General features: G+C 43.8%; 1 protein-coding gene across 1 annotated transcript in view; it reads right to left on the bottom strand.

The window, feature by feature from the left end:
* Positions 1-5,556: 5,556 nt before the first annotated feature.
* Positions 5,557-12,500, bottom strand: part of LOC143279388 (uncharacterized) — an 8,144-nt gene continuing 1,200 nt past the window's right edge. Inside the window, exons 2-4 of the mRNA XM_076583424.1 lie at positions 12,247-12,341; positions 6,683-7,082; positions 5,557-6,216 (exon numbers count right to left, since the gene is read on the bottom strand). Coding sequence (XP_076439539.1) covers positions 5,864-6,216; positions 6,683-7,082; positions 12,247-12,341 — 848 coding nt within the window. The 3' untranslated portion in view covers positions 5,557-5,863. The remainder of the gene's footprint in view (positions 6,217-6,682; positions 7,083-12,246; positions 12,342-12,500) is intronic.

The raw sequence follows: 12,500 nt of genomic DNA, 5'->3' as shown, positions 1-12,500 counted from the left end.
TGTGTGTGTGTGTGTGCGTGTGCGTATGTGGAAGAAAGAGGGTGCAAACCAGTTATGTTATTTTCTAATAAATGAAGTTGGGTTCGATCAAGTAGAATTTTTTTTTTTTTTTTGCTTCTCCTATGTTTGTGTGTGTTTTGCTTCTGTTGATTTCTATCTAGTTACACCCTTTTTGGTTGTGAACAGGGTGACATGATTAGAAGTCCTTTCATCGTGCATTCTTCACGAGGAAGATCTCCTGCTTCTCCTTCCCCTCCCTTTCCTTCTCTTTGTACGTTTTGCTTGCATTTATTTCTTTACTTTCTTCCACTTCTTTTTGGGGCAGCGTGATTAGAACCCTTTCACTGTGCTTTATTCTTAACTGGGGTCTTCTTTTTCTTCTTCTGCTCCTCCTTTTCCTTCCTTCCCCTCTTCATACCTCTCTCTCTCTCTCTCGGCTTTCTCTTTCATTGCACCGCATACGACTATAAACGAAAAAAAAAAAAAAAAAGATAAATTCTTTCTTTGGTAATCCGAATCACAACCATGTTGTAAATATTCTTTCGAATGATAATGAAAATTCTTTCTTTGGTAATCCGAATCACAACCATGTTGTAAATATTCTTTCGAATGATAATGAAAAATCTTTGAAAGCTCTAGCTGGATTCATAGCAGAAGTAATGTATGAGAGAAAAAAGATAATGGAACAAAATGACAACTTACCTCAAGAGGATCCACATTTAACTGTTGAGTGCGAGCGCGCGTTTTTTGTTTGTATCTGTACGCATGTGAGGGCGTGCATTATTAAGTGTGTGTGTGTGTGTGTGTGTGTGTGTGTGTGTGTGTGAATCATTCAAGAGGTGCAACAATATGCTTAAAATGATATCCCCCTCGTCCGGATGGCTGTATTGCTATGTGAACGTCTTCTCTCTGTCCCTATCTGCATCTGTCTCTCTGTTGGAACCGGCTTTTCGAGATGTGATCGCTGATGAATTTCGTTTATTTACTTCAGTGTGTGTGTGTGTGTGTGTGTGTGTGTGTGTGTGTGTGATGGTTGTGAGGGACGGGGGATTGTCCACGCAATGTGAGCTAAGCTGCTTCGAGCTGGATTCTTTTTCTGCTCCCACACCCGCTCTTACTCTCTAAACGTACACACACCCTAACCCCACACATGCACACACATTCCTCTCTCTCTCCACGGTCACCAATCTGCTGAGACCTCACACACACACACACTTTCAGCGAAAAAAAAAAAAAACCACCACCACAAACTCTAAGGAATGCATGTTTGCCGTTTCAGCAAAAAGATAAACTCCCTCTTCCCACCCCCACTGTCATCCACCCTTATCCCCCCCCGTCCCCCCACAATCCACCCCAGCACCCCCCCCCCAAAAAAAAAAAACAACAACAACAACAAACAAAAAAAAACTGTTGGCGGTGATCCAAACGGCCCGTTAGCTGGCCGACCAGGTGTCAGTCCTGAGGGGGTCGTTCCATCGTCACAATCACCGCTGACATCCCTACAACTCCCCCCCGTCTCCCTCTCAGGGGGAAGAAGAAACCGAACCATCATAGGTGGGTTTTTTGTTTTGTTTTTTGTTTGTTTGTTTTTTGTCGTTTTTTCCCAAAGGGGAAGGATTCTTCAGCTAAATCGTTGTCGGGATCAATCCGAAAATAGACTGCTTGAACTGTGTGGACTGGTGTCCATCAACTGATTTCCTCGGAGGGTTCTATCGATTGGGGAGCAGCTCTTCTGCTGATTTAACACTTGTGAAATTGATGTTGCCTGTATCTACAAGCTCTCTCTCTCTCCCTCTCCCCCCCCTCTCTCTCCTCGTTCTCCCCCACGTTTGTAACACCCCCGCCCACCCACTCACCCCCTTGGGTGCGGGGGAGGATATGTAAGCAAAAGTGAACAGAATGCTCAAAGTGGAAATTCAGTGTTCCCCCACCAACAGAGAATGCCACTGAGGGGGAGACAGAAATAGCCCACGTCTGAAAGTTTTACGATCGATTTTTTTTTTTTTTTTTTTTTTGGGGGGGGGGGGGGGGGGTGAGGGGGGGGATAAGGGGGGGGGGGGTCCTGCCTGCCCAGTTCCAACTGTCATTATGTTCGTCAACTACCACCTCCTCCCGCTCTCCACCATCCCTCCCGCCACCACTCCTATCTCCTTTCCTTTTATATTTTCTTAATTTTTATTTCTTTACTCTTTTTTTCTTTTTTTTCTTCTTTTTTTAAACGTAGTCCTACATGTCACGGGTTTGTTTCTAACATCTTTGGATCCGGAGGTAGTGAGGGAGGAAAAGGAGAAGAAGGTGGTGAATCAATGTACATTATATATATAAACACACACACACACACACACACACAGTTGTCTGCCGAATGTCAATCAATTTTTTTCGAATTCTGATGGTGATAGGGCGTGGTGTGGTGGATGCAGAACATCTATCACTAAGTCATTTTTATCTATTATTTAGAATATACATTATTCTGCAAGCACTATCATCCACAAAGTAATATAGACATACACATCTGTGAATTATATCACTCATATAATCTAAGACATCACATGCATTAAATGGATGAATGATGGCCAAGAGAGAGAGAGAGAGAGAGAGAGAGAGAGAGAGAGAGAGGGAAGCTCGGGCATCGAGCTAAGAGCTTTACAACTGTCTGAAGCAGTCTGCCTTGAGAACAGCAATAACACAAAGGTATCAGTATCAGTATCAGTAGCTCAAGGAGGCGTCACTGCGTTCGGTCAAATCCATATACGCTACACCATATCTGCCAAGCAGATGCCTGACCAGCAGCGTAACCCAACGCGCTTAGTCAGGCCTTCAGAAAATTTTTAAAAAAAACAACAAACAAAAAAAACAAGAAAAAGAAAAGAAAAAAAAGAAAACCAAATTAAAAAAAAATAAAATAAAAAAATAGAAAAATAAAATAATAACAAAGGTATTCACATACACACACACATATCCATCCACACACACACACACACACACACACACACACACACGCATCAACTCTTATCATTTTGAGTCCCTTGATGGGTCATTTAAGGGCAGTTAAAAATGCATTTGTGTAATCATTAGGTCTGGCGGCACAGAGGTGGTGTGTGTGTGTGTGTGTGTGTGTGTGTGCGTGCGTGCGTGCGTGTGTGTGTGTGTGTGTCTCTCTCTCTCTCTTTGGGTGTGTGTGTGTGGGCGTGGGGTGGACAAGTTGTGTGGTGTGATGTGGGCAAGTGCAGCTTGATGAGACTTTTCAGAACACTCTTTCGCTTACACTGAACGCATGCTGACGGCGTGGAACACACGGCCGCGTGGAGGAGGAAGTACGGTATTCTCATTCAAACTGGCACAATCATCGAAGGGTTCTTTCACTTGCGCTAAGTGCATGCTGCACACGGTAAAGAAGGACTAGCACCCAGACCGCCACTCACGGTCAGTCAAGTGGAGGGTGAAGTAGAATTCCTGGTCCGTATAATGATGTATGGAACGCGAACCCACGGAAATTAGCTCCGTCATCGGGTACATTAACTGGACAGGCTGCCTGCCACCCCTTGGCTATGCGTGCCCGAGGGGCTGGCTTGGTACACCAGAGCTGAACTTTGAAAATGAAAAAAAAAAAAAAAAAGAAACATAGATAGATGATTAGATAAACATACACAGAGATAATCAAATAGATAAATAATAGATAGATAAATAAATGAATAAATGAATGAATTAATAAATAAATAAATAAATAGATAAGTAAATAAATAGATTAAACAACAACAACAACAAAAGAAAAAGAAAAAAAAAAGAAAACGCATTTCAAACAGCACAAATGCGAAGGATGTAGAAAAGGCGTTTGAACACATTAGAGAAGATTTCTTTCACAAAACACGCACATTGTCTGGAGCTGTTGTTGACCTGAGAATGTGTGTGTGTGTGTGTGTGTGTGTGTGTGTGTGTGTGTGTGTGTGTGTGTGTGTGTGTTCTTTCTATCATTTTCCCATCAGAACTGAAAGAAGTGCTGAGAAATTAGACCACGAGCACTGAAATGGGGGCTGCTTGATCTGTCAAAAATGGTAATGAATAAACAAATTAACTGAAAACAACAACAATGATGATAATAATAATATTAATGATCATAATGAATACAATGATAACAATAATAAGGTTGCTAAAGACACAAGCATTGTCACTGAGCATGGGGAAGGTGGTGGCATTGCAAACGGGAGGAAGGGAGAGGGGGGGGGTAGTGGTGGTGAGGATGTAGTGTCAATGATGATTAGTTCCACTGTATCAACCCGTCTTCAGCAGGCAGAATCATGGCCTCTGTCTCCCGGTCTTCGAAGTTCAGCCAGTGCCATGTAAACGGAACCAACTATTGGGATCTGCTTCTGTTATTCTTTTGGGGTTTTCCCCACGTCCCGCTGAGTGCACCGAGTAACTTTTTGACTGTGGAACGGGCGAGTGAAGGTGATTGAAGAACTCATTTCCTGTGAAATTCCACAGGAGAGGAAGCGGTATGCAAATTTCTGTTAACTGTTTAATTCATTCACTTGGTGGCTTGTGTGGCCAGTGTGGCAGACTTTTTTTTTTCTTTCTTTTTATTATTATTTTTTGTTGTTGTTGTGGATTTAATCTATTCTGCACTGATCTACCCTTTCGCTATCACCAGCTCCTGAATCAGAGATGGTGAGTTGAGATTTGCACTGCGTTTTATTATTTCAGTTTCAAGGAATAAAAACGTTGCCATATAAAAATACAAAAATGGTGGGGTTTTTTGGTTTTTTTTTTTTTTTCAACCCGAAAAATGAATGAAAAGTGTCTGCTGAAATGCTAAACTGCCCGATAATTTTCCTTCACACACACACACAATCACAAATGTGAAAATAAATCATCAGTTAAGCATTTCAGCATATAAACGTGTGTGTGTGTGTTGCTGATTCTCCATGCACCTTCATAGAACTGACGCACCAGTAGTGACAATGCTGTTGTGCAGCTTCTCCAGAGAATATTTATGTTTCGAAATGTTAACGTTAAAGTCTAGATATTTTTCACCAGTTTTTTTTTCCCCACTTTAAGTCTTCATTATAGAAAACGCTTTTTTCTTTTTAAGCCATTCTTCTTGTTCTTTCTATGTGCAGTGACTTATCCTGTGTTCCATCTGGTACTTGGTTCCAGAAGATGCCAGACTGGCAGAGTATCGGCCATTTCCCCACGACACATGGTTTTTGAGCCGTCGCACAGCCCTCTTCACGCAGGTACTGACAGTTGACATAAAGGTAAAGGCTTTACCCGTGTGTCCTGCTGTGTAGGAACTGGCTTGGTGCAACAGGGCTGACGCGTAAAACGCACTGGAAAAACAACAGCAAAAAAACCCCACAAAAAACAAAAAAACAAAACAAAACAAAACAACAACAACAAAACCACATACACACACACACAGAAGAAGAGGCGTCAAGGGAGATTACTTCACAAAACACGCACACTGACAGGAGTTATCTGACCAGACCAAGGCTTACTGAATGACTGTCCACACCCGTCAATCAGACAAACAAATCATTGCACACGTTTTGTTTTTTTTTCGTTTTTTGTTTTTCTCTTTATGGTTCCTTTATTCATAAGCTTTTTTCATTCTGTTTTTAACTCTCTCCATACGAACGGCGAAAGAGCCGACGTTAACAGCGTTTAACCCCAATTACCATCATCAACATATTGCAAGCGGAAGGCGCTTATACTGAAGAGGTGAATGTTGACAAAGAATATCACAATTCTGACGACGGAAGCTAAAGGTTGGGCCATTCAGACACCCACTGGACATCCGAGGGGTCTGTGTAGAGGAGAAGAGAGGACTGGCCGTACTGAGTGAGTTAACGTGCAGCACTTAGGCTTAAGGGATATTAGGCTGAAGGGCAGTGGTCTGCTGAGGTGGTGCAGTGGTCTGCTGAGGTGGTGCAGTGGTCTGCTGAGGTGGTGCAGTGGTCGGTTGTGGTGGTGCAGTGGTCGGTTGTGGTGGTGCTGTGGTCGGTTGAGGTGGTGCAGTGGTCGGTTGTGGTGGTGCAGTGGTCGGTTGTGGTGGTGCTGTGGTCGGTTGAGGTGGTGCAGTGGTCGGTTGTGGTGGTGCTGTGGTCGGTTGAGGTGGTGCAGTGGTCGGCTGAGGTGGTGCAGTGGTCGGTTGAGGTGGTGCTGTGGTCGGTTGAGGGGTTGTTACAGGAGAGGCAGCAGTTGTCTCAGTTCCCTTGACTGCATCAATGAAACGGAAAGAACTGCTGGATGACATGACACAAAATGCTGCTGCCAAAAAGTGGCGATCTGTTAAAAAACGCATAAGGTATCGTAACTCAAGGAAATAAACATAGCACAATAAGACAACGCACAATGCAAACATTCAGGAGGGCTCCAGATGCAAAAAGAATCGAAGCGGTGTGACCTCTCGATTGCTGAACACCCACTTCCCCTTACCCCCACCCGTTCTACCTATTCTAAAGTAGATATACTTTCTGAATATATTTAGCCTGAATCCTTCTTTTTCTCTTCCTCCTTTCCTTCTTCTTCTCGGCTTCCTTTAAACTGAAACTGCTCCTACTAACATTTAACATGCCAATGATCTCGAAAAATCAACCCAATGCACGTACCAAGCCATCAAGAGAGTAATCCAGACACACAAGGCATTCAAGCACTAAGACATGAACAGGGCCCCTCTACTTACAGCGTGCTAACTTGCGCTGACACCTGGCCAATCGGTGGAGCAGCCTGACCCACTGTTTCCCCAAACGTCCCACACTCCGGACGTTGGCAAGCAGTTCGCCCAAGTCCTGCCGACGGTTCCTCCCTCTCCCACCCTCCTCCGGCACTGCCCTTCTCACCACGTCACGCTTGTCGTCAAACAAATCCTCCATGTCCTCAAACTCGTCATCCTCCATCTCGTCATCTTCGACCTCTACGTCGTTATCGCTGGCTTCCATCACGTCATCTTCGACCTCTACGTCGTTATCGTCGGCTTCCATCACGTCATCTTCGACCTCGACTTCGTTATCGTCGGCTTCCACTTCGTTATCATCGTCGGTGACGTTGTTGGCTCGCTGGCGGTAGGCTCTCAGTTCACTTTTCTGAAAGGCACGTGGTTTAATTAATCACACACCGAAATGGCCGTGACTCTCTGACTCATGATGTGCTGCATACCACAACAACATAAGAAACAAGAGAGGCAAGGCCTTCAAGACTCACTTGTGATAAATTAAGTCCCCTAGCATTAATTACAGAGTAATTTCCCTTTTTTACTATCTGCACCAAAACGTTTGCAAAATAAATAAAACTTCCATGCTGAGCAAAAGAAGTTCCTGTTTGAACAGAAAATGATAATAATGACTGCTCTTGTTGTTGGGTCAGAATATCAGATCAAAGTGCAAGTTTAGAGAATACAAAAAATATAAATATAACAGTAAATGCAGTTTGCATACAATTAGGCTTCATTCTTTTTTCTTTCTTTTTTTTTGCCCACCCAAGAGGTGCAATATTGTTTTAAACAAGATGACTGGAAAGAACTGAATTTTTCCTATTTTTATGCCTAATTTGGTGTCAACTGACAAAGTATTTGCAGAGAAAATGTCAATGTTAAAGTTTACCACAGACACACACACACACACACACACACACACACACACACACAGACAACCGAACACCGGGTTAAAACATAGACTCACTTTGTTTACACAAGTGAGTCAAAAAAGGACGCGCATTCACGTGGGTGACTGCTTAAAATGAGAGAGTGCCACTCCATGGTCATTCATCCTCGCACACGCACGTATCGGCTCTGCACCTCTTTTTATAACAACGAGGGAAAAGCCATTAACAGTCTTTCGAATTGGGAACACCGAGATGTGAGAGGAAAACACACCAGACAAAAAATCTTGAGAAAATTAAAGTAAAATATACAATAACGTCTTAGCGCTTGTAGGTTATTCATCTACCTGTCATGGTGTCCATGTACTCTGCACCCATGTTTCAGTTTCAGTTTCACGAAGGTGTCAAAGCGTGCTGAATGATCCATATATGCAACTCCACATCTCCGAAAAAATAATAAATGAATAAGACGCGGAGCAGATGCTTATCTAATGCTTAAAACCAACGCGCTGGTAAGAAATTTTAGAGCAGAGCCTAAAATAAGAAAAAAACAACAACAACCGAACCTTCCAGGATGCTATGCGCGTGCACACACACACACACACACAGAAAAACATATGTTGCATTTATTGATTTTCGAAAAGCTTTCGATACTGTCAGAAGAGATAAGCTCTGGAGAATTCTGAGTGTCAATGGTATCAATGGAAAATTTTTAAATGCACTGAAAAGTATTTACACGGTTGTTAAGGCGCGTGTTCGCGTCGGAGGTGACCTCACAGACACTTTCCTATGTCCTCGCGGGCTGAAACAAGGCGAAGTATGTTCTCCTGCATTGTTTTCATTATTCATTAATAAGTTAACAAAAGAAATTAATAATCATGGTAGGCACGGCATTCAGCTTTCACCAGAGTTTATCTAAATTTTGATCTTATTATTCGCCGACGATGTTGCCTTGTTATCTGACAGCATAATTGGTCTTCAAACCCAACTGAATGTTTTTTTCGAAACCGCCAGACGCCTTGATTTAGTTGTAAACCTTGATAAATCAAATATTGTTGTCTTTGGAAATGGAGGTTTTCTTGCACAGAACGAGGCATGGATGTTTAGTGATGCACAACTGAAAACTGTTAACATGTACAAGTATCTTGGTGTTATCCTTACTACGCAGCTTTCTTTCCAACCCACTATGCGTGATTTGTCTGAACGTGCTGGAAAGGGGTGTGCAGCTATCTTTAAAATGCTTTGGTCAATTGCTGAACACTCCGCCGGTATTTTTTTCAAACTATTTGACATGCAAATCAAACCAATTTTGACATAAGGAGCAGAAGTTTGGGGTTTGACTGAAAATCAAGAGTGCGTTGAAAGGGTGCACTTGTCTGCAATGAAGCGTCTTTTGGGCGTGAGTCAGAGAGCACCAAGACACTTGATTTACGGTGAACTTGGTCGATATCCTCTGTATGTGACTACCTACTCCAAGTGTATCAAATTTTGGCTTCGTGTTGTCTTTATGGATAATGACCGTTTCCCTAAGAAAGCATACAATGTGATGTTATCATTACAAAGTCATAATTATTGTACTTGGGCTTGCTCTGTGAGAAATGTTTTGTATAAATTTGGATTTGGTGTTGTTTGGGAGGCTCAGTCAGCTGGCAATGTCAGAATGTTTATGATTGAATTTAAGCAGCGTCTGGTTGATTGCTTTACTCAAGACTGGCATTCAGCTCTCCAGTCTCACGCTTTTTATGTGTATTCAGCTTACAACCAGTCTTTGTCACTTAAACCTTACTTGAACAATGTCAAATGATATAAATATGCGCCGTGTTTTTTCGCGGTTTAGAACTGGAATGCTCAACTTGCGCTCACACTTTTTGCAGTTTAACTATGATGGGCAAAGTAGGAATTGTCCTTTTTGTGATGACGCTCCGGAAACCGAAATGCATTTTCTTTTGGTCTGCCCTAAATACTGTTCCCTGCGTTCTCAGTTTATTCCTGCTAAATTTCACAAACATCCAAGTGCATTTAAGATGTCCATGTTATTATTTTGTGCGAGTGATAGATTGAGTGTCAGTATATGCAAGTTTGTATTCAAGGCGTTTTCATTACGAGCAAATGCTCTAGAATCGTTATCGATGCCCATGTAGTTCAATGATTGTCCTAATATTCATTTCCCTGTATAAATTCTGTTTGTCCTTGTGAACTCCATTGTTATGGATCTGTGGTCTGACAATTAAAATATTTCGACCTCGACCTCGACACACACACACACACACACACACACACACACACACACACACACCTCTCTAATATTATATATATTCATATCCGTGTCTATCAGCCATGTGTATGTCCAGTGATGACAAAGAACATGTTCATTTTCTGACGGGGGTCTATGATTGTGATACATTTCCCTTTCTTGCTGACGATCGAAATCTCAGTCCCATGACGTCAATGAACCACCAGTTATCTCTACACTGTACGGAAGCATTTTCTGGGGTCGACGAGGGCGGGGGATGGGAGATTATGTGGTAAAGGGAAGATTGGCATCCACAATGAATGGGTCTTAGATGGCATAAAAACTGGTTCTGGCTCTGATGCATCAAATTATCCCTTGATCTAGGCCTGCTGGCGGAGAGGTGAGCCCTTTATCTGAGTTCGTCCATTCCGCATCATCATCATCATCATCAGCGTCGTAAAACATCAGTAGATGCAGAGGCCTCGTCATTATCACTCCCTTTCCATTGCAGATTCCCCCGCCTGCTGTCTGTCACTTATAAGGGTTGTTTCTCCTGGAAATCCCGCCAGGCTCTTCTGGTTTTTCCCTTCCTCACCGACACGCTGCTTATCCCCTTCCCCTTTCCGGCCCTGAAATGACCCATCATCATGCAGAGCTGGCCTTCCATCCAGGCCACAGCTCGTGAGAAAATGGCCATGATAAAGTTGACCAGTGACAGTTTCACACACCCACACCCACCCACGTGCACGCACGCACACACGAACGCATAGAGAAATGAGACAGAGAGAGAGAGAGAGAGAGAGAGAGAGAGAGAGAGAGAGAGGGAGAGGTTTGAAAGCGCTGTGCAAATTTATAATTTATCATAAGCACTATTATCACCATCATCATCATCAACATAATCATCATCTTCATCATTCATGTCCTCACAGGGAGACGGTCCCGCACACTGTTAATTGCAAGTACTGCCCTCCTCCTCCTCCTCGCCATCATCATCATCACCATTACCACCACCAACATCATCATCATCATCATCCATGTCCCCACACAATCAGACAGATGTTCCCCATCATCACCATCATCATCATTACCACCATCACCCATGTCTTCACACAGTCAGATAGACTATCATCACCATCACCACCACCACAACCGTCATCTTCCCCATCATCCATGTCCTCACACAGTCAGACTATCATCATCATCATCATCACTATCACCACCACTACCATCTTTCCCCATCATCCATGTCCTCACATGCACACAGAGTATCATCATCACCATCACCATCCTCCAGGTCCTCACACAGTCCGACAGACTATCACCATCATCATCATCACCATCACCACCATTCATCCATGTAATCACACAGTCAGACAATCATCATCATCATCATCATCATCACCATCCATCCAGGTCCTCACACAGTCCGACAGACTATCATCATCACCACCATCACCACCATCCATCCAGGTCCTCACACAGTCCGACAGACTATCATCATCATCATCATCATCACCATCACCACAATCCATCCAGGTCCTCACACAGTCCGACAGACTATCATCATCATCATCACCATCATCACCATCCATCCAGGTCCTCACACAGTCCGACAGACTATCATCATCATCATCATCACCATCATCACCATCCATCCAGGTCCTCACACAGTCCGACAGACTATCATCATCATCACCATCACCACCATCACCATCCATCCAGGTCCTCACACAGTCCGACAGACTATCATCATCATCATCATCATCACCATCACCATCACCACCATCCATCCAGGTCCTCACACAGTCCGACAGACTATCATCATCATCATCATCATCACCATCACCATCACCACCATCCATCCAGGTCCTCACACAGTCAGACAATCATCATCATCATCATCACCATCACCACCACCATCCATCCAGGTCCTCACACAGTCCGACAGACTATCATCATCATCATCACCATCACCATCACCACCACCATCCATCCAGGTCCTCACACAGTCCGACAGACTATCATCATCATCATCATCACCATCACCACCACCATCCATCCAGGTCCTCACACAGTCCGACAGACTATCATCATCATCATCATCATCACCATCACCATCACCACCATCCATCCAGGTCCTCACACAGTCCGACAGACTATCATCATCATCATCATCATCACCATCACCACAATCCATCCAGGTCCTCACACAGTCCGACAGACCATCATCATCATCATCATCATCACCATCACCACAATCCATCCAGGTCCTCACACAGTCCGACAGACTATCATCATCATCATCATCATCACCATCACCATCACCACCATCCATCCAGGTCCTCACACAGTCAGACAGACTCATCATCATCATCATCATCATCACCATCACCACCACCATCCATTCAGGTCCTCACACAGTCCGACAGCCGGTCCTTCAAGTTGTCCTTCATGTCGTGAAGCTGGTCCACCAGTTCGTCCAACGCCTGTCTCTTCACCACTGACCGCTCCACTGAAACACCCCAGGTGACGGCATTCTCCACTGCCCGGCACACCTTCCCACACTCTTCTTGTTGGTCACAAACCCCCCAGAAAATACTATCAGAACCTCCCGTCCCAGTCACAAGTATCAAACTGCCATCATCGCAAAACGACTAGTAGCAATATCTGG

The sequence above is a fragment of the Babylonia areolata genome, chromosome 2, assembly GCF_041734735.1.
Source record: "Babylonia areolata isolate BAREFJ2019XMU chromosome 2, ASM4173473v1, whole genome shotgun sequence".
In the NCBI taxonomy this organism is placed as follows: Eukaryota; Metazoa; Mollusca; class Gastropoda; order Neogastropoda; family Buccinidae; genus Babylonia; species Babylonia areolata.
The sequence above is the reverse complement of the archived record's forward strand: the minus strand, read 5'-3'. Positions and strand labels throughout refer to the sequence as shown.